A 23956-nucleotide genomic window follows, 5' to 3' on the forward strand; every position below is an offset into this window, starting at 1 on the left:
TCATCAATTAACCTAACACGTGCATGTCTTTGGACTGTGGGAGGAAACCGGAGAACCTGGAGAAAACCCACGCAGACACGGGGAGAACATTCAAACTCCACAGAGAAGGGCCCCTGCCGGGATTCGAACCAGGAACTGTGAGGAGACAGTGATAACCACCACCAAACAAATAAGTATGCTGTATTATTATATATTAATGGCTAAAACAGTATGCTTTAAAGATCACTATGTACAGTTTGCATAGAATTAAATTGGGACTTATTGATCAGAGGAGGCCCATGGCTTCTACGCCCTCCACAAGACTTAGCAGTGACCAAAGTTCAGGGTTAGGGGGTGTTTACCAATCATCCGTGGTAACTATTTAGCCCTATAGCAACAGGAGGCTGTAAAATAAAGAACACCTTAGAGTCATAAAGAGTGATAAAGACACAGACAGAAATTGCTATTGGCATAGACAGTTTGTCGCCTGAACTCTGACTGTGGCTGTGATGTAGATAGGTGTAGATCTAGATGTGTGTGTATTGTGCAGAACACTGTTATGAACACTGACCATACCTTATTAATGCTGCACCCAGGAGAAATCTGAAAGACTAGACATTATACAATCCATGTTTGTTTAGCAGTTTTGCCTGAGATTAATTAGTGTCTTTAGTCTTGTCCTCCCTGGCCAAACGCAAAGCAGTTATTTGAGCACAAAACTATAATCAACCCATGTGTCTCTTCGTTGACCTAATTGTTGGCGACTCAAGGCACTTTAGACAGTTATTATTGTAATTTCATGTTAGATCACAGTTGAGACAAATGGGTTGTTGATCACTTTATTTAGTTGTATTGTAAAATTACTTCAGTAAGAAATGCTGCTACACTTCACTGTACTTTACTGTAACTTACTGTAACTTAGTTCTGTAGGAAATGCTGCTACATTTTTAACACTGTTATCACTTATCGCTCTTTATCACTTATCTAGTTTGTACTTATTTTATTTCAATCTGCTGCTAAACTGCACAGTGCGTATTGTTGTATATTGTAAATACCTACGTTTAACCACAATGTCTGTTGCACTCTGTCACACTTGGTTCATTGTTTGATTTATTTGATGTAAGCTTTATTTTGATTTGATTTACGTTTTTATGCTTATTGTCACTCTGATCCTTTCCCATCTTTGTTTTGAAACTGTTGCACAATAATTTCCCTCGGGATAAATAAAGTTTCTTGAATCTTTAATCTTGAATTATTAAAAAGCAATAGTGGTGTAGAAGTAGATCTGATTATGAGAGTTGCAACTGGCAATTATTTACATTATCAGCCATATATTTTCTCAATTACTAGTATATAAGATGTCCAAATGAAAAAGAAAAAAATGCTCATTACAATCATACAGTGGGCCCTTTATGGACTAACTATTGCAGCTCTACTTTATGCACTTAGGGTTGCACTCGTGCTGGCACAGGGTCAACATAACTGGCTTGATGAGCCTGTACTATCATGTCAACACGAGCAACCTTTAGCAGGCCTGCTTCAAGGCAATGCTTTTGTTATATGGGGGTTATATGTTACTAAATCAGGAAGGTGTGCTTGGAAATTCTCTAGTAGCCCATGTTGAGTCATAACCTTGAACTTGTAATTCAAGTCGTTTCCAAAGCCACTCCCACAGATACACACCAGGGACAAAAACAGGTAAATGTATACTGATTATTATGACTATCTTTGAACATTAGCGTCTTGGTTCAATATAGCATGCATTTGGTCTTCTTAAATGTCTTTGAGCAATGTATTAAACCTGCCCTGGTAGCTGGAAATGACCCCCGACCTCTTAAACAAACATAATGCCCTTAAAGGACATTTATAGTTAAAGTCAATTTCTGTAAATATATGCACCCCCACTCCTCAGCCAGCCATTGTGAATATCACTGCTCATAATGCCTAATAAGTATTCAGATCATGGAGCTGCCTGATGTCCTCAAACTAATTTTTTATAGATTCTGAGATTAAGACAGAACGTTCACTTCCATGGTTTTACCCATGTGATCAGTGCTGGATTATGAGCCAGTGTCATATAATGACACTTGTGTAACTGGCTGCTTTAGTAAACATGTTCAACAGGGCAGTCACACAATTATCAAGGTGGTGAATAAATGTGAAAATGGTAAATTAAGTAGGGTAGTAGGGTTGTATGGAGCAGTGATTATTAGCCTACCTACAATAAATGGCGGTTGTCACACCCTGTTTGGAGAAGCGGGAGGGAGGACGGGTAGGGAAGTTTAGCAATGTATTTAGTTTTCACTGCTTTACCTTGCCATCACACAGCCCTTTTCAAGTTTATGCAGGGGGGACTTAAGTTATTATATTGCTCTCCTCACAGCCACCAGACTCCATTGACAAAAACAGAAACCTTTTTACCTTGTAGAACATGGAAGTTACTGGTCTACCACTGCCTTCAATGACTAGTTAGTTTGTTAGTTCTGTTAGTTCTTAGACCTTTAAAAACACCAAAGTCACACCATAACACAAATACACTGCCTGATTGAGGCAGGGGTAGACGAGCAACTCCCATGTAATGCGAGGTAAAACTACTGTTTTTGTTAATGGAGTCTGTGTAAACAGACTGTCTAATGGTAAAGTAAAGCGGTGAAAATGTTCTATACATGTAAACTTAAACTGATATAGATTTTCTTTTAGGCGGGGCTAAGGTAGGTTTTGCTGCTGCCCCTGTTCACAGCCGAATGCATTCATCATTTCTTGTTCTGTGCTTGTCCTCCGGTCCGGAGGTGTGCTGACCTCAGGGACCTCCCCAACCGGTCAAGACGGATGTGCGTCCTCCACAGAGCTGGGTCTGTCTGATGTTCCTGCCTGTTATAGTGAAGATTTTCGTTGCCACCGTACTCTACGGGGGAATTGTTGGGTCTATGTTTATCATAAATAAGTCATAGAGTGTGGTTTTTACCTAGTTTGTAAAGTGTCCTAAGATAACTTTTGTTATGATTTGGCACTATAAATAAAATTGAATTTAATTAAATTGAATTGACCACCATCTACTGTAGGTAACACACTGACTATGGAGGATTACCTCATACAACCTACTTCAAAAAATCAGAAATATTCCTTTACAGCTTCAGTGACAGCGTGCACCTACAGCATTTTGGTTCAGTGTCCTTGAGGACAAAATATGTCCTCTGGGCTGTAGTCTGTGATTGATCCTGACCTTTGACCTCCCTGTGAAAGCTAGAAAGCATCATCCCTATGAGATTAGAACAGTATCAGATTACTGCCATTAAGACAAAGACACAAAGACAAATGTGGCCCGGGAAAGGGAAGTTTGGGGTCCCCTGCTAAAGCTGCTGCCCCTGCGACCCCACCCCGGATAAGCTGCTGAAGATGAGATGAGATGAGACGACTCTTATGCAGTATACATACATCCACTGTATATACATATTTGATTCTGTAATTGCGTAAAGTGGGGGCAGGACTATATAAGCACTATTTTTCTGCCTGCTCCTTTTCAAACGCAAGCTTTTTGTTATCCCATATCCCATTCAAGAACAGATGTGTAATGAATTTGGAGATGCTAGCCTTTTATATTTCTACCTCATAAGGCATGAAACCTTAACCCTCCATTCCTATAGGTGTCACTATAGTCGGCCATCCCCCCTCCCCTTCCACTCTACTCCTTCTCCTCCTCCTCCTCCTCCTCCTCCCATACACCAAACCTCCGCGAAAGGGTGTGCGTTTGAAGGTTGTATGGAGCTAAACACCACCACAGACAGGAGCAGTCTTCATTTGGCTTGACAACCCAGGACAAGCCTCTGAAGAAGGGGCAGAGCACACCCCGAGTCTTCCCTCCATCCTCCCTCTGGACTCAGCCCACCAACCAAGGTCTTGCCCTCCTAGGAAGACGGTGGAAATGCCGCATACACGGACATTAATATCAAAAAGTTTAAACACATTGGGTGCGCGGCAAAATGTGGCAGCAGTGTGGCTTCTTATCAAGGTCAGTATTTGAGCGACGCCGCCTCACGGACGTGTTTCTCGGGCAGTCGGAAGGGAAGAAGAGGCGTGGAGGGGGATGCCGCTCCAGCATCAACATGACATCTTTCACCGAGGAGGACGTTCATAGTCACTGACACAGAAACTTGTGAAACACCGCTGTAAACCCCCCCACCGAATAGGCTATAGGTTTGCTTTTTAACAGCATATCTATATGTGTTGTTTAAGAAAAAATAATAAACTCTTTCCAGCATATTGGCGTTTCCTGCTTTCGCCCAACGGCCTGTGTGGGGTCGGTGCGACGGTTCACCTGGATACGAGCAACAACGCAGCTAACGTCAGCTGACAGAATGGACGTTCGGTTCGGTTTGAACTAGTCGACCTCGACCGTTAAAAGTCAGTTGGGATGTTCGACAGGTTGAATTGAGGTTAACGTGACGTTACAACGTTGCATTCAACTTCCTTGAACTTGCTTCCTTTACACACTGGACTTTTACCAAACTTCATATTCAACGTCTCTATTGGTTCAAACAAACATGCCTTCGACACGGACAGTTTCATACAGCCCGGCTGGCATCGGGAAGGGTTTACCGGAGCGGGGGCTGCTCCTGCTGATGGTTCTGGTGCTACTGGAGGGCTCCGTTCTTCCTCTCGGTGCTGCCAGCTCCCCGGATGTCAGCCACCAAGGAAGTATAGACAACCACAAAGAGGAGGAAGGGAGTCATAACTACACTAAAAAAGCCTTCCCTGTGCTCGACCTCGACTACCATCACATAAAGATGCCCTTTGAAATCTCACTATGGGTGCTGCTGGCCTCGTTAATGAAATTGGGTGAGTGTTAACGTACGTGCACCCTTTCCAGGAAATGTCAGCTGAGGGTTAGGTTATAGGTTGGCTACCAGCAGGTGTGGGAGCTGACTATGTTCCCCCCAGCCCTATCATGCTCCCTCAGATTAAAAATGATATTATAATCTCACCTGCCTTTCACGTGTTTTGACAGATGAAAAACAGAAGCTTAGAAAAGTGATCCTGCAAAAAATCTCAAGGAAGAAATATTGAGGAACTAAGAAAGATTATTCCCCACTCAAGTTTCATTCATGAACACTGTAGGGAAAACAATTCAACTTAGCTCAGACTTAAACATCTTTTCCCTCACTTGCACTATCAGTTCTTGAGTGAAATTACGAGTCTGTATTCAGAAGCATCCAGCAAAAGTGCACAAATGTGGACAAAATCCACGCTGAGTGTTCAATCGGATCCGTCTGTATCTGTGTCCGTATTTAAAGTTGAGGGTATTTGAGCCTTAAGTGGGATCTACCACCATACACAATTTCCTAAAATTGAGATCGAGATCACGAGGGAACATAGAGCCTGACTTTGATGCGGGGGAAATTTCATAGAAATGAGGGAACGGGGCCTAATTTCGATGGGGGGCAAGATTTCATAAGGCTGAGGGAAGACAGAGCCCACTTTGAGGGGAAATCCTTGAGGTAACACAGGGGAGACCCCACAGGTGTCACAGCAGGTACGTTGGCACAATTGCAGCCAGTTTGCTCAAATGCTCAATTGCCTGCATATGAAAAAAAAGGTAGAGTCACATGCTGGAAGAAAAGTCTGGGTTCACACAACTCCAGCAGAGATAGCAGAGATAGAATAACTGATATGATTGATTCAGAGCCTTTTACAACATCTGCACATAGACATACCTGCTCACAATGATTAACAGAAAGATCAAACCTATCAATTTTCACAGTTCCAAGATATGTGCTGACCGCTAGTCTAGCCCGTCGTCTGTACTCTGTATACCAGTTAAAGATGCCACTGGTTTGCTGAAATACCAAGTTGGCCCAGAATAGCTCAATTAACTCAGTGACCCAGAGGGTAAATCAATATTGCTGTTCATGCAGGTTACTCATCAGATCTGTCAGCCATCATGCCGAGAGGGTATTTTGCTAGTGCTGTCCTTACTCCTTGTTCCAGTGATGACTAAGCAGCGTGGTTCAACAGTCTGGATGTTGGACTGCAGCTATTTGGCAAGTTTTCAACATTGCCAGGGAAACCTCCTGCTATGCTTTTGTGAGCCAAAGCCTTGTGTCTCTGTCGCGAAGAATGTCTCAAAAGTGTCATTTAAGTTTAACCACTTAAAGATTGATGTGAAACGTTGAAGGAATTGCTTTAGTGACTTCTGTGTCCCCACAATTTGTTGCTCCTTTTTTTCTCCACTCCTCAGGAATTTCCTTTCTTTCCTCTTTTCTCCCTGCTTTTCACAAAACACCGCATTGTTCTCTGGTATCTTTTTCCCAAGAGCCAGCAGTTTGTCAGTTGCCTGTGACATCACGGACCTGACAGAGCACCCGCCTGTAGTCAGGGAGGATACTGCCTCACTGTCTGGGCGAGAGGCCCAGTGTTTCTGGGGAGAAAACAGGCAGAGAGGGACCACCTTGCTCAGGTAGCTCTCTGTAAGGACGCATCTCAAGGGCATGGAGTGATGAGAGACGAGGATAAGGAGAGAGTGAGTGACAGGAATGATGGAAGTACAGGAGCCAGAAAATAAATGAGACAGGGTGAGTGTGTGCACTGACAGTGGTAGGCATTGGTGACCTTAAGCCTCTGATTATCGCAGTGTGGCTGGAAATGGGCTGTGAGTAATTCAGCGTGTCTGCTACACTGCTCAGCCTTGGCACAGCGTCTGAATCGTGTTCATGGACCTCATATCTTACAAGACTTAAAGCATACCCACGGCCCATTTATCTCTTAAGCACCCCTGTCGGTGTGCGTGGTGCCTTTCTGTCCTTATTTTTCACACAAATACTTTTCTTGAATTGATTATTCCCAGTGCAAAAACAGTCCATATAAATCCAAACCCAGGGGATGTGATTTCACCGAGAATATGTCCTTGGGGACATCTTATATTATGGCTCCTTTTAGGATACAGATCAGTGTCTTGCATACATTCATTCATCAATATCACTATTTTTTTATTATCCTGTGACTTATATATGAATATGTATATATAAATATAACTGGATTCCTACTACATATTGTGTTTAGAGGATGGTTGCCTGCTTAGGAACAAATTCATGCTACTAAACCTTTATTTAAATGACCTTGTTCCACTTTTATTTCGTCAGTGTAATATGTAACAAGAAACTCATGAACAAGCCTTCACTACAGTTACAGCACGCTGTTGTAGGTTGTAATTCTTCGTTTATAGTCCCATCAACCACCCACCAGGCTCTGACTTTCATGTTGACCTCCGGTTTGGTTGAATATGATAACATTCACATGAAATACATGAGTGGGCAGAGGGACACACCCTTAATTACTGGTGGCTGTGAAACTGCTTGGTTCCAGAGTTCCCTCGTCCCAGCGAATATCCTTGTAACATGTCTTTCAAGTCCAGTTAGTCTCACCTTCCATTTATAATTCAACTGTCCAAACAATTTGAAGGGAAGGTGTGTTGCTTCAGCGTGACACTCCATGAAAGCCACACAGCATTACCTACAGAGTTGCTGTTCCCCGAGTGCAGTTTTTATTAAACTGCAATCTGGAGTCAAAGTGTAATGAGAAGTATTGTTTAGCTAATTTGTGACGCTCTAATATGAATCTGTTTAACAAGAATGCAAAACATGAAGACATTTTCGATTGCTAGTGCCCTACTTTGTGCAGTGTTGCATCAGATAGACATTCATAAAACAATACAATAAGAGCCAGACCGTGCTTTGAAGTGCAGTGATATATCATTCATGTTCTGTGTCGGGCTGCAGTTTTATTGCTGTGGTTGTCGAGAATTTTCTTGCAGTGCAAATAAAGAATTGAAACGGTTATCAACTTTGTTTATTATTAACAGACTCGTAGTATTTGTAGTTACAGGTAAAGTGCAAAATGACAGCTACTGTGAATGCTATACTCACTACATTTGTGTAAAAACAATATCTATTCAAGCGCATGCAATAAGTAGAATTGGAAATTCATATATTTTTTAAATGTCCAGGTTATCTGTTGCTTTGCTTTTGTAGTTTATCTACACAGCAGGAATTGATAAAAGGGTAAATGCAGAAGACTATATTCATTCATTCCTGGGACAGCGTGGGTGTACTCAGGTCAAGAGGTTTGGGAGTGAACCACTCCACTATAAGTGTACAGTGTGCAGATTTTGAAAGCGTTAAATGAGCAAAGAGTATGTTTTTTTTAGTAAAATATAGCCCAAATTAAATGGCTGGCAATCCAGAATCGCCACTTCAGTGGACGCATCACTGTTAAACATTGCTTTTTTACCCACATGCAGTGAAAAGCCACTGTCAGATATTGTTGTTTAAGGGTTATCGGCTTCTTTGCCAATACTTTTGGTTCTTTCTGGCTTTCTGGCTTTTACATCAAGAACTTTTTCTTTGCCCAGTAATTACCTGACATGACTCTGTGATCTCAAATTTAGTTTCACAGTGTGTTGCTGAAGTTGTAAACGGCACTCAGGTTTAATTTTCTGAGACCCATCATGTGCTAATTCACACGGTTTCAAGAATGCTGCAGTTGTTTCACCCGCTTGTTTGGTGAGTAAATGGTTCACATAGAGACCTGCCCATTCCTTAAAGGATTGCATTATCTATTGTAAACAACTGATTAAAATTAGGTGTGAGACATTATCACTATAACTGGGTTGACCTTATCATTTTTAAACAGTATGTGTCCCTCCCAGTACCTCCTGCTACAGTACCTATATATTTTTTAAAAACGCAATCACATTTTGTTGATGAAATTGAAATTTGAAGCAATGTGCCAGAATCAACCAAGGCTTGACTCATTATGAATGTGCAGTGTAAGACTCTTGGCCACAATTGAATGAAGCGCATGACTCTCGGTGTAATGAATACAGTACATTTGTTGTCGTAGAGTCCAAAGTTACATGATTGGCAAGTATCCCTTATAGGGATTCTTTTGAGGTGGGGTTGTATGAGGCACTTATCCATAGTCAGTTAGTTAACTATAGTAGATGTCAGTCGGCACGCCCTTAGTTCGGAGAAGCAAACAGGAGCCCTTACAATGACTTTAAGCAATGTACTGCTGTGGACAGGGCATAGTGTATGCTATATTTAGAATATTTTCAACAATTTACATTGCTGTCGAACAGACCGTGAGGGATCTGCAGCCATTATATTACTTTCTTCAAACCACCAGACTCCTTTGACAAAAACAGCAATTTTATTTCCATGTTGCTGGTCTTCTGCGTCCTTTATCAGTTGGTTTGGTTGGATGTTAGGTTTGTCAGTTCGTAACCCTTTTAAAAACACCCAAGTCACACAATAACACAAACCGATCATGGCAGCGGCACGTAATACCACCCCACTTCAAAAGATCCAACCTGTTCCATTAATAAATATGGGCTATTATATCGTTTTTATCAATATTTCCTGTGTGGGAAAGATTCCAGGTACTTCATTAAGAAAACAAACCCTTGGAAAGGCTTGAGTAAATGTGTCACTAAGGTAAACACCATTGTACACAAGTTTAGGTTACCTTAAAGAGAAGATTACTCCATGTATATAGTTAATAGCCAAGGTATTTAAGTAAAGAGCCTTTGGTTAGAAGTTTTCTTCCTGCGTCAAAGGGTTGCAGTCATCATCAGTTTAGGTGTCGTAGGCAAAGAACATTCTAGTGATTAATGGAAATGACCCCTTTTTCTGTTTCATGGGTAGACCAGTGCCTTTGACTCTTTACCATCATAACTGTTTTATCTGAACTATTGTTGTTTCCACCCATCTCTTGTCACAAGACAACCTCAAAAAAGTATCTTCTGTTAGTATCTACGGTGATTGTACCGATGTTAACTTGTCCTTTAGTTTCTGTCTCATGAAATCTTTCTACCTGTTTGCTTTCTTAACATTTAAAACATCAAACACTCTTATCACTGGAGGGACTATGTACAGCATTGCTGACATACATTTGATACTGTCACTGAATTGTTTTCCATTTATTTCTCATGGTGTAATATGTGCTTGTGAAGGATCAATCATTACTATTGCTTAGAAAAATAACCATGCAAGGAGTCGCCCACATCAGTCGGTAGTATCGTTGTGCACATACAGCGTCAAGGATCATACTGAAATATACCAGCAGCAGCTCATTATTAATAATTTAAACCATTAATGGTGTTGCACAAGCAACTTGAGGAGCTCAATGGTCTGCATCAAAAAATCAAACAATGACTCACAAAAGCTTGTTTTTCACGCGGCGCTGTTCTCAGGAACGAGGCCTACCAAGCTCTGAAGTAAATGCATAATGTGTCAACATCAGTGTTCAATGGTAAAGCTGGTTGGCCAGTATAACAGCTCGATCTCTAGGCAAAGAATCAAATGAATGTTTTAATCAAACACCTAATTTAACAAAGCAAATGTTTAAATGTTTTCTCTCCTCTGTGCTTGCTTTGTCCAGCAGATTTGGTTGCCAGCAGTGTACAATTAGTCACCTGGCAACAGGACACCGTTCCTGGCTATGGGAGCGATCTTGTGTAGCGAGTACCAGGCTGTGCTGGAACTGGGTACACATACAGAAGTGAAAGAGCTGTTACCCTTTGCTGATTTTCAATAACCTTTCGGCATAAAGGCTCTCAGGAGGGAGTGGTGCAAAGACACAGTGTCAGCCATCATTGACAAGCAGCTACAATGAACTGCGTGATCTTATAGTTCTAGAAACTGGCATAAAAATCTACATGTTAAATACAGTTTTTTCTTTCATTGAGTACATTTACCTCTTATCTCCTTCATGCATGTCTTGACAGCACTGCACTTGTGTGCCTTGAGTTGGCCTTTGAAGTCCACTGCCCTCCTTTTCACTTATCTTATCTCCCGTGGTTTGGCTCTTCACTTGATGAGCACTGAAGGCCATAATTGGAGTCATGCTCGAGAGATTTAAGAACGTGTTAACTGTCACCACTTGGCCTAGGTTGGACATTTCAGGCTTCCTCCACTGAACCTTTCGTTCTCGGGCCTGCATGAAGAGTTTTTTTTACGTTTAGAATGGCCAGTGTTGATGCTGAAATGGCTTTTTGTCTCATTCTCTTCCCGGTTGTCCAGCATGCACAGTCTTCACTTGTCCCTCCTGGTCATCCATGAACGAGTGTCATTCTTTGAACCAATGTTGAGTGTGCCGCTGCTCGAGGCCACAGCAGTAATACTGTTAGTCCATCCAATCATGACCTTTTTACTCTTTCCTTGAGGACTGTATCACTTATCTTTTTATTACAGGCTTTGTGTAAATTTGCAGAGCTTGATCATTCGAACAGTTCAATTATTTTCTATTCTTGTGATCTGAAAGACATTCATGTGAGCTGCCGAGTATTATTTCACAGCTTCTGAAAGGGGTTTGACTAAAATACCACATTTTAGCATTTGCAACAACAATACTATAACGTTACACACACACTCCTACTTTCTCAGCTATAACATTACTGCAAACTTCTTACTCACCATCACACACGCTGTTACACGCTGTCAAAAGCTCACACGTCACACACACGGCAGGGATGGAGCTTGCAATACATTGGGGGAAACCCAGTAGCTATGACCACTTCCTTCTGGACAACTTTCACAAACGAAAAACTACATCACAACTATGTACATGCGTTCTTGAAAATTAACTTAGTTACTGGTTAAAGGGTGTCGATCACACTCTTCATATGCCTTTCAATTTTTAATTGGCTTATTTCAATTTAAATACCAGTGTGTTGTTGCCTTTATTTATAGATCATGATTCAGGGAGCGAGAGCTGGCTCAGGCTCATCACTTAATGTCACATGGAAAAACACTTCACACAAGGGATCATGAGACTCCTTGTACAATAATAATCCCCTCACTTGGTTTCCCATGCCATCCTCTGTTTCCAGTTTATAGTAGAGCTTTGAAGTATGAGTTGCTTTATGAGTATTCAAAAACTTAGTAGCTAAGAAAAGAAGTTTGTTTAACTCGGCAACTCCCAGGTGTGTGAGAGTATGGATTTGTGAAACCCTGTCCACTACTGGAGGCAGTCCCTGTGGGCATTGCTGAAAATAAGCCTGTGTTTCATTCTAGTCAGGTTTATTTGAATTAAGTTGTAAAAAGCATTCCTTCTTCTGTAATTCCCCATGCACATGAGCTTTAGGCTAGTATAACTCAATTATTAGGATTAAATACTAGAGATGTGCTAGTTTAATTTTCTCCATCCATATACCGTTACCTGAACGGTAGTGTATTAGACAATACCAGGTAACCATCCTATGGCTGTGATAGGATTGTGTACCATTACCATTGTATATGTAAAAGCGAAAGTAAGGTATAGCAAAACAACATAAACTAATTTGAAGTTCATTTTTATCAGGGCTACATTAGGTCAACAACTATCAGTTCTAGGATAAGATTGATATTGGCTCTTTTCTTGGACTTGTTCAGTTTCTTTCAGTGGTTTCCCTCACTTGTACTCAGCTGTTTACAGATGATGTTTATTTTCCCTGTGTACAGTAGTGCAACCGTATGGCCTGATATAATATACAGTGTTTGCTCAAAATCGATTGAGCACAAGGCCCCTCAAGGTCTGACTTGTAGGAGTAAATGCTCTTTGTTTGCCGATCGTGTGTCTTTGGATCCCATAACACCATGACGTATGCACTGACGTCTGCTGCCCTCTGTCAGCTTGCAACATGCTTGTCTTCCATTAAAGAGAATGCTAAATGCATAAGGTTTTTAACCATTGCTCATGTGCATAGAAGAAGTGTTGCTTAATTCAAATTGTCAACGAGGGGATCTTTATTTTTTTGCAATTCTTTACACACATTTGTAATAAATCAAGGTGATAACAAACTGACATAACAGTAGCTCTCAGTTACTGGCATCATTATGTAAAACCCTACCATGGGTATACAGTCTGTTGAAGCCCTGTCATTGCAATCTATTATGCTCAGCTGGGAACCAATTATCTTATTGGAGGTGTGAAGGCCCACTTGTGTGATCTTGGGTCCCCCACACCGAACAGAGATCTTTGCAGTGTTGAAGTCTCAGACACTCAGCTTTATTAATTATGTAACAGTGTCTATAGGGGGTTGGGATGTTGTGAACATTAATGTGCTAATTTATGGTGCTAATTTAGTTTTCAGTTTGAAGCCTCTGGCAAAACAGATAGATGCTTTGTTCTGAAGAGACATTGTTCTGTGGATAGTCTCGGGACTAGCTGTGGAATTTACATCCTGCTCGCCACATAAGCCTTCAGAGGGACTGAGCACACAAGGTTCGCATGTATTCCCTGTCTTTCAAGCACTTATCAAAGAATATCTTTGTAAACCCACCTGACTCCTTAGCCTTTGTGGAGTTGGGGGTGGTGCCTGTTTTCGAAAAAGTGCATTGAAAAGAGAAGAGCACTCATTCTCTGACAGCTAGCTGTGAGGAAGTTAGGTCTCCTTAGACCATTGAAAAGAAAGACTCCCTCATTTTCCTTCCTCAAAGCTTCAGAGCTACAACTGTATGCAGCTGCATAATCCACAGACATTCACTTGTTGAGCTTGTGTACTTAAACAGTAACATTGCTGTCCTTAAACTGCCCAAGTATGACCACCCCTCCCTCAGATGTTTTATATTCACACAGAGGATTTCTGATGCTACAAAAAGCTCTACAAAAGCCCTTAGAGAGAGGGTGAGAAGTTCAGCCATCCGTGAGGAACTCGGAGTAGAGCCGCTGCTCCTTTGCGTTGAAAGGAGATGATGAAGATGAGAGATGAGAGAAATATGATTCTACCTTTTAATGTATTGATTACAATTTATCTACTTACCTGAGGTGGTAATTCGTGTTTACTGGCAGCGTGTGTGCAACTGCAAGGCCTGGTCATTACATAACACAATGGGCAAATTAGTGAATGTATAATTTGCTGCTACACCATCCTGACAGGCCTGAGCTGTTCACCTGCCTGCCCCTCCCCTCTTAGCCCAGGAGGGAACACACCCTGTGGCTACTGTGCCAGATGGTGCTGCTGTCACTGCACCATCCACTCTTGTCCTAAAGTAACTTTGCTGCTCATTGATAACTTAATATATGCTCCTGTTGGTGCTTTAATCTAAGCTTTGGACAACACAATTGCGTTCATCCATTTGAATACAAATTATAGGGGTGGTTGGAACACACATTTCCATATTATATTTATAGCGTGGTGCAGATGTGAAGAACAACTTGTTGACATGGCTCAATTCACATGTCAATCCCCCTGTTACTGTCACTAATCTGGACACACAGTGCAAAATACAGGACATTTTAGCATAATTATTGGCAGTGTTGCCAGAATATGTTTCAGGCCTATTTAATTATGTCATTCAAGAATCATTCAGTCATTCTCTAGCCCTATATGACACTGTTTTGCATGTGTATGAGCATGTAGCCCTTTTTGGTTTGTATTTCTGTGTGTGTTTGAGTGTTTGTGTTAATGCATCATGTCATCAGCCGGTGCAGTGCCAGCTAGAAAAAATGGCATGTCCATGCTACTGTAGTGTGCAGTAAATATAGCCAGGGAAAGACTTCTCACTATGGGATGCACGCTGCAGTCCCTTTTGAAGTCTTCATCTTCCTTTGTTAACTATTTATCCACAGGCTGCAGTTGTCTCATCATCCCACTGTATATATTTCCAGCCCCGTCTAGACTGTGTTTGTAGTTTTATGTTAAACTTCACAGCACTTCAGGATTGGTGGTATGTGTGGACCCATATCAATGTTTTTCATAGTTGGCCCAGTCTTTTAGAGTAAAAAAGACAGGTAATGTTTGTTGTCAGGCAGTAAGTCATACTGCTTGTAAAGGCTGCATTAATATTAACAAACTCTCGGGTATCCCTGCACAGCTGTTTGTGTTGTGACATGTGAGCCATGCAGCCTCAAGCAGTAGCAGATAATTGCAAAATGTTATTTCAATGATGTGGAACTATTCCAAAATCGGATTAGTATTTAAACAAGCATACAAATAGAAGTCGAAAGATTCGTGTCACTGGCAGCATATTTTTGTAAGTCTCATTTCCTGAACGTGTGATCATGGCAGCCTCGACTTGTTGTACATGTTTTGCATGTGATTTCCATGTTTTCCTTCAAGAATTCCCAAGGGCCATGTGTGTTAGCTATGTGTCAAACCAGTAACTACACAGCATACAGGACACTTCTCATGTTCTTTCCCCAACCTACAGCTTCAACACTAGAGAAACCACTTTACGCTTATGTTAAACACATGCTGAGAATATCAGTTCTTTAAAAGTTACAGACAGGTAGCAGTTGAAAAGTGAAAGCAGACAAGCTATGACATGTCTGCACAGCCTACACAAAAATTAGAGGTGTTTCAGAGGAGCAGAACACTGATTTGCATGCTGAAATCGACATCTATGTGTACAGACTGTACATATGTAGCTTTTTCTTACCTGAGAGTTTAGATTTAAATTTAGAACTTTTTACCAGTGTGGTGCTAGTACTCACAGGCTTGTGGTATGTCACAGTAATGGCCTATCACAGGCATAACTGTGTCTATCAGTATCAACATGTTCGCCGATATGAAAACCTTTTTTACAGAATATATAATGCAGAAAACAATACTTGGGATGATTTAGAAATGGTTTCAAATAGCTATTTATTTAATCTTTGTATATTCTTTATATAAATGGTCAGCAATTGACTGATACTGAACATGATATGTATTTAACTATTTATGTAATTTATTTATTTTATTAATATTAAGTATTCTTTGATATAGTCATTTGTTTAAGAGAGCAGCATACTAAGTAACTTTGCATTGTCATTGATGCAAAATGTGTCTGTTTCCCTTCAAGCTCATGAATTCACCCTGTCGGTCCTAGTGGTCACAGCTGATCGCTCTTGTAATATTGTAACATTGTTGTTATTGTTGATCGTGAACATTCAGTTTGCTTTGGCAGCGTTTCCTTTTTATAGAGTAAGCAAAGCGATTCCAGATAATCGTATCTCACTCATCACTCAGGCTGAGACGCACAAACATACAGACTCACAAATACCGTCATGGCCTAAAGCAATGAGTCCGGAAATTGATTTCCAGATAAATCACTCCCTCACTCTTGCTCTTAACTCCCTCCTTTCCATTGCATCTTATGTGTTTTCCATCCCTTTTTCCCAGGGTTCCACCTGATTCCTCGTCTTTCCGGTATCGTACCAGAGAGCTGCCTGTTGATTACGGTGGGTCTGCTGGTGGGGGGGCTCATCAAGCTAGCTGGGGAAAAGGTCCCCCCAGTGCTGGACTCCAGATTGTTCTTTCTCTGCCTGCTGCCACCCATCATCCTGGATGCTGGCTATTTCCTGCCCATCCGTGCCTTCATGGATAACCTCGGCACGATCCTGATGTTTGCCGTTGTGGGAACCTTGTGGAACGCATTCTTCATCGGGGGTCTGCTGTATGCTGTGTGCCAGATCCAGCCAGCCAATCCATCTGAACTCCACCAGCTAGAGCTCCTGCCCTGTCTGCTGTTCGGCTCCATCGTCTCAGCTGTGGATCCCGTTGCTGTGCTAGCTGTGTTTGAGGAGATCCACATCAACGAACTGTTGCACATCCTGGTGTTTGGCGAATCACTGCTCAATGATGCTGTCACTGTGGTGAGTGACCAAAATAGGAAATATGTGGTAGATGGAAGCAGGAAGTTCTCTGTCAAGAATACATATGCCCCCAGTAACATAGAGCCATACCTGGGTGGCATCATCAAATCGTTTATAAAACCTTTCATCCAGAAGGCTTCTCGGAAGCAGCTAAATATTGGCTTTTGTTGTAATTAGTTGTTAACAGACTCTTTGTCATATATCTTAACCTGTGTCTTTATTTCTAAAATGATCTATTCATTCTCATCTACTCATCTTCTCCTAGGTGTTGTACCATCTGTTTGAGGAGTATTCAGGTGCTGGCACAGTGACGGTGTTGGACTGTTTCCTGGGCATCATCTCCTTCCTGGTGGTTGCGTTGGGAGGCGTTCTAGTGGGAGCTATTTATGGGTTCCTGGCCGCCTTCACCTCACGCTTCACCTCCCACACGCGTGTCATCGAGCCACTTTTTGTCTTTGTGTACAGCTACATGGCCTACCTGTCGGCTGAGATGTTCCATCTTTCTGGCATCATGGCGTAAGTTTGGCGTAGAATCCAGAAATTGAGTATCTAGTGTGCCATGTGTGCTCTCTGGTGTCGGGGAAATGCTTCAGCTGCTACAGGGACGTCCCTCTTGTGTCTCATATTATTTTTCATGTATGTTGATCTTCCCTCTGTGATGAGATGTCATGGTCTATATACGACCTTGCCACTGCAAAGAAAATCTATTTCAGTATTTTCTGCCTATGACAGTAACTCAGCTGTACACTCTGTAGATCACACTCCACGTAACCAGTGGTACAATAAATTCATCCGATCAAATGTCCCCTAAACCAAGGCCTAATTTATTGGTACCCCAACATTCACTGAAGTGCCATTTCTCATCAGCTCCTCCAGTACGTTCCAATCCATTTTCTGTTTAAGGTGCTGGGAGTTATTGATGTTGCAGACGGGAGTTGATGATATACTGAGTCTCCCCTCCTGAGTCATGGACGAGGGATGTGAAGTTTCAAGGGAAATCTCTTCCACAGCCTGTGGCTGTTTGCCTGCATCATCAAAAAATCCATCTGTGTTTACAGTTTACATTGTACAGCTGACATGAATGGCGTTCATTTGCTCTCCTCCAAAACGCACCAGAATAGAATAGAGAAGTGGTCCCCAGACATGTTTCCAAAATGAGTGTGGAACTCCAGCCGGGTATCTACAGCACTCCTTTGGTGGAAAACTCTGACACTGCATTGCTGACGAAATAGATTAGATAGACTTACTTGGCTTCATTGTAATCATATGAAACGCCATTTAATTTAAGATGACACTCATCCCACTATGTACAACTAATTTGGAAACATGGAATCTATGAAAATGTGTTTTATAAAATATATATTTTATATTTTTCTTCTCCTACCAGGTTAATAGCATGTGGAGCGGTGATGCGGCCCTATGTGGAGGCTAACATATCTCACAAGTCCCACACCACCATCAAGTACTTCCTGAAAATGTGGAGCAGTGTCAGCGAAACACTAATCTTCATCTTTCTCGGTGTGGCCACAGTGGAAGGACCACATTCCTGGAACTGGACCTTTGTCACCGTCACAGTCATTCTGTGTCTGGTTGCACGGGTCATAGGTGAGCTCTACTGCAGTGATTCTTCAAATGAATGTAGTAATGCCGATGCTATGCTGCGGTGTGTAGCAATTCTGCATGAAGGGGAAACGGTTAACCTGCAACAGGAAGTGTTTTGAGGTCATTTAATGTAAGATTTAATGTAATCTCGGTTTGATTGGCTGTTATCGATAAATCCTTACATGATACAGTCACTTCAGCTTAAAGTGCTTTTGATTTGCCATGAACTGCTTAAAATGCAAATCAAAAAGCGCAACAAGAATAAAGGGAATAAGTATTCATTTTCAAAGGCGATAAATGTATTATAGTGCACTTTGAAGTGTAGACAAAAGGGATGTCTGTGTGTGTAAAAAGACCTTGTTCTCAAAAAGAAAACTGGGAAAAACTGACAAGAGTGAATGTCGCCATCATGTTTCATCACACAGCTGTCGGTGTGTGAGAGGAAGTGCCGCAGAGGATTTCCCTGTTGACTTCATGCAGTCACAAGTCCTTCTGGTGATGATTTATCATACCAGAGAGCGAGAGACTGAAATTGAAAGAATGATGAGTTGTCTTCAGTTGTGCAATACTGAGTTCTTTATTTGACATTCTCAGCGTTAAGAGCTGTTGAGGCTTCTTCCAGGCAGTAATGGATTTCCCTTTTATCTCATCTGATTCAAATTGCAGACATTGTTGGATTGATTTAAAAAGGTGATAGTACATTAATGCTTTTAATGCTGCTTTTTTTGGAAAAAGCAGATTTCCACAGTGATGGATTAGCTATAGCAATCATGCATTAAGTCTTTGTAAGTTGGTTTTCATAATTTTAATAAAGAAAACAACAGCGGTGAAAGACGGCGGAAACCATGTTGGAACATTTTAAAAATGATGTGACTGGAGAGTATTTTATTTTGACTTTCTTGTTATCGTCTTAACATATTATCTTGAAAAGCTAGAGAGAACAATATCTGACCCAGGTCTATAACGTAGACACAAACTCACAGACGCCAGCCTCACTTTCTCACTACATTGTCCTTCCCAGGTGTGATTGGTCTGACTGCCATCATCAACAAGTTCCGTATCGTCAAGCTGACCACCAAGGACCAGTTCATTATTGCCTACGGTGGCCTGCGAGGTGCCATCGCTTTCTCCCTTGGTTTCCTGCTGGATGCGAATCACTTTCCCAAGAGAGACATGTTCCTTACTGCCATCATCACCGTTATCTTCTTCACTGTCTTTGTTCAGGTATGAGTACCCAGCATAAGTTCTCCTGTTAACAGACTTTAGCTTTATTATAGGATGTTACCATGAACACAATCGGTGCACTAAACAAAGAGATTCCTGTGTTTTGGCTCTTCACTACAGTAGTGTTTGACCACTGGTGCATTGTTACAGTAAGAGACAGGATTTTATTCACATTATAATGGTTTGAAATAAAAAGCTCCGTATGGTGTATTATAATTGCCTACCAAGTCCAAATTTTTATTTATATCATCGTTAGAATCACACTGACTGGTACACTAACAAAACCAATCTATCGCTGAGTTAACGTTTTATTTGCAACCATTCCGTAAAGCGTTGTGAATCTTGTTAATCTCACTGGTCATGCTGAGGTTTGAGCATCGAAGGAACACTAATGTACTTGGAGGATGTTGGGTTACAAGAACAAACATCACGTCACATCAAGTAGTCAGGCTTTCTTGGTCTTTTTCTTCTTGAAGTAAACAGCTCCAGCTGTCTTAGAAAAATGTAATTTCCGCTTCTACTCTGAAGTATTCTGACAGACAGGCAGGTGAACAAATTCATGCATCATATATAAAGCATGTGCAGAAGGAACACAAAATATGGTTTATCTTCTCACAGAGTGAACAACAACATAAAAACAGAACATGAAGACAAACAGACAGTGATTCCGTTTCCTTTTTAAAGCAACGTGAACTCCATCAACTTTGTCTTGTCAGATAAGATTCTTGTTGTGAATCTGACCCAGAATGGAAGCGGCTAAAATAAAACCCTGAAGATGTGCTCTCTCTCTCCTCCGAGGCAAGATCAGACACATGTATTATTTATCCCCACTGCTAGATTCAGCAGTGGCAGTCTCATGCTGAGACAGATGCAGACCAAGAGTGAGAGGCTAGAGGCCCCTTTAACCCGCTATGTGGAGTTATTTCAAAACATGACAGTAGGAGAGGGATAAGGAGGTTTTTTTTTTATTTGGGATTCTAGATGGTATGACATGACGATCTTTCCCGTGATAAATGACCATATTGATTATGGTTAATGTAAAAATAACGGTTAATACTTAATGAAGGAAATTTCCTTTCTTGTGTTGGCTTATTTCTGAATTCTCTATTACATTATGACCTGCACTTGTTGGCTAGGTGACTTCTCTGCTTAGTTGTCATTAGTTATTGTAACTATTGTTAACAGGATTATATGGAATTCAGAAAAAGTATTTGCTTAAAGTAAAGCGCAGTGCAGACTTTGGTTAATTCTGTGGTTCGTTAAAGTCATCTTGGATGCCACTGAAGTGGGACATTCCCTTAGTTTAGGGTGAAGAAATCACTGTAGTCATTGAATGACCTTGTCGTGTTTTGTGTGGTTGAGTTAAAATAAGCATGAGATGGTAAAAGTGTATGCTCCTTTGCATGAATGCCCGGTAGCAGGTCTGAGTATTATGAAAGAGCAGGAATCTTCCATCATCCACTTCAGGCAGTTGCAGTTAACCAGATGGCCAGCCTAATCTCTTTAAGAGGCAGAATGATACACTCAAGCTTTTAGGTGCAGACACATACACACACACACACACACACACGACTGGTTATAATCCAACAGTAACCAAGCATCAGACTGTCCTGCAGCCATTCTGTTCTGACCATGTGATTACACATAATTTTCTCATGAACACACACTTTAAGAAGTTTCTGTTGATGTATGCACTTATCAGATGTGTGTACAATCACATTTCTCTTGAAATGATAATCACAATGAAACCTCATGCTAACTGGTTATAGGTATATAAGTCTGTCAACAATTGTTGTTGCAAGAAACATCTCTTTGCCTTCTTAGCTCTTATCCACTTGTATAATTAAAAAAATGTCTGTCCAGAGAACAATGGAAACACAAAATAAGTTGTTGTGAACTTTGATAATGAGAAGGATTTCACTTGGACGTGGAGCTTTCTAAAGATTTCAATTCTATGAAGGTGAAATCTGTAACTTTGCACATGTTGTCACTCTCTGAAGGGGTGAGAGATTTACAGCAATAACAACCGGGTTGTTGTGAAAAGTTGTGTGCAGACCTGTTATTTGTTAATCCGCCATTGCAAAATCTAGGAGTGCCAGATAGTGAAGTGCGATACTACTGAGCTTATTCTTGACTTCAATCAATAAGATAAGATAGGCTTTACGGATGTTACACCAGGGAAACGCACTTACAGTTACAGCAGCTCAAGAGTCACACAGCAAAGGAAAATGTGATTGAGTGATAAATAAAAAATATACAAGACATAAATACAAAAACACTATATACTACTGTAGGTACTTTGGGTTTAATTGGATCAATAGTGACTATCAAATGAAATATTTGATGAGGAAAATTAATAAAGAAAAATTACTAAAAATTAATAACTTCAATTTATTAAAAACGTCACACGGAGAACCAATCAAATATATTGCTTGACTCACGTTCAGATTATGAGATTGAGTATTCTCAATAAACTTGCCGTTAATCAAGTAAATATTAGTTATCACCAATAATTATCAAAGATAATAATAAAAATGACTCTAGTTAAACCAGAGTTCCTCGGGGCACCACCGTCATAGACGGAGTGATAACTAATATTAAAGTCTCATAAAATATATTAAACTAATAATTAAGGGTTAAACACCGATAAATATAATAGTTTAATTAGTTGAAGGATTTAAGAAGTTCTTTTCTTAGTAGAAGCTGGCTCATTCATCTTTGTGTAATATTAAATAATCAGACATATGGTAAACACAAACATTTATTAACAGGTTAATAAATGCAACAAACAAGACACAATAAACTAACTAAAGTTAACAGCAAACGTATGTTTGTGTGTATGTGTGTGTGTGTGTGTGCGTGTGTGTGTGTGTGTGAGAGAGAGAGACAAAGAGAAGAGGTGGGGGCTCGGAGAAGGTGTGAACATTCTCTTTGTTACACAAAGGCCGGAAGCCTGATCTCTCAGTTCTTATGACAAAGTTACGATTATTTCTAGCCGTTCATAAAGTCCTATAACATGTAGTAATGCCCAGTTGGTGATTAGTTACCAGTCCATGAGAACGGAGATGTTGCGCATTGCTTGGTGCCAGTGGCTGGGTGAAGAAAGGAAGCTCCGTGGTGAAGAGGTTCTTGTCTTATTTGTGGCTCTTAGGCAAAAGAGGATTCGGATCGCTCTGTGCTGTGCTCAGTTGAGGATAACCGGTTGGTTAACCTTCGTGGTGATCCCACGCCATAGGCCAGGTCCAGGGCCGAGGGGACAGCTGGAAGCTGGTCTCCTGGATCCGCAGGGACGCGTAGAGTTGGAGAAGAGCAGGAGGATCCGGTCGAAAGATCCAGTAGAAAAGATTCAGTAGAAAGAGGCCAGTAGAAAGAGAGTGAGAGATGGGGGGCTCCACTTTATATAGGCCCGGGTGATGTCATCACCTGGGGGTCAATTCAGCCAATGAACAGTTTGGGTGCCTTGGAGGATTCACACCTGGGTGTGACCTGTTGTGGGGGTGAAGGCATTTTGAGGTCTCTGCTTCCAGCAGGCTGCATTTTCTACGTTTAATCAAACTGACAGTTCGAGTTAATCCAGAAAATGAACAATCATCTTTGGGCGCCGGTTGCACCTACATATCCCCCCGATGTCCTTGAGACTGCACCCGATGTGCGGTTTTAAGGGCATCTTTCACAGTCCATAGATGTACAGAGTTCATTTGTCAGTTCATTTAGTGGTTGCAACGTTTTGGGCAGTTATTTCACCAACTGGGAATTGGCTAAACACTACTAATATCTCGACTAGGCAAGAACAAAAGCTACAAAACTAAATCTAAACATGACAATGGCACTATACGAAATACATAATAAACATTGTTTCTCAGCTACTCTTCAGGTTAGTGAGAACAGAAGTGTTAGTTATGTAAATGACTTGGGGTGAGATACAGATGAGATGCAGCTGTCAGTTGCATGAGGACAGTTGTATGATTGGTGTGTCAATCCAAGATGTGTCCTAAACTAGTGTTTACCAGTGAGCTTATTACAAAATACAAGGAGTTGATCCAAAAGTATTTGCAAAGTTTGTACAAGGTGTTAAGTCCAATTACAATTTGGGTCTTATTGAGTTTGCTGCGGCTGCTAACAAATCAAAGTTTACCAATTTAACTGTGAGAAAAGTAAGGCTGCTGAGATTGCATTAATCTTACTATCAGTGCAGAAGGACTGTTACCTACAAAACCGAGAGGAGCGGACTCTGGAGCTCTGTTGTTTGAAGTTCTTCTTAACTCGTGGCTCAGGGCTGTAACGCTGCCTGTAGCCGTGTACAGAAAGACACTCAGATGCGCTGTCACTGTCGGGTTCTGAACTGCGGTCAGAGATGCTGTGGTCATCATCTGAGCAGTGGTTTGGCAGGTCATTATGCTGGGCCAGGATCTCAGAGTATGGCCTTCTACAGCTCCTGCTCTGGGCATGACTATCCCGTGGCAGCTGGCGGACATGGCGTTTACGCTCTGCGTCCCTATGCTGTGTTTTGTCCCCCCCTTTCGATCTGTTCTGAGGGTGG

At 41.3% G+C, this 23956-nt stretch overlaps 1 protein-coding gene across 2 annotated transcripts in view; it reads left to right on the top strand.

Annotated features, from left to right (window-relative positions):
* The first annotated feature begins 3785 nt into the window (after positions 1–3785).
* Positions 3786–23956, top strand: part of slc9a1a (solute carrier family 9 member A1a) — a 37968-nt gene continuing 17797 nt past the window's right edge. For both annotated transcript variants that reach the window (XM_083918113.1, XM_083918114.1), the window contains exons 1-5: positions 3786–4815; positions 16118–16590; positions 16856–17106; positions 17978–18195; positions 19214–19416. In XM_083918113.1, coding sequence (XP_083774239.1) covers positions 4521–4815; positions 16118–16590; positions 16856–17106; positions 17978–18195; positions 19214–19416 — 1440 coding nt within the window. In that variant the 5' untranslated portion in view covers positions 3786–4520. The remainder of the gene's footprint in view (positions 4816–16117; positions 16591–16855; positions 17107–17977; positions 18196–19213; positions 19417–23956) is intronic.

Source organism: Echiichthys vipera (genome assembly GCF_963691815.1).
Source record: "Echiichthys vipera genome assembly, chromosome: 8".
Lineage (NCBI taxonomy): Eukaryota > Metazoa > Chordata > Actinopteri > Perciformes > Trachinidae > Echiichthys > Echiichthys vipera.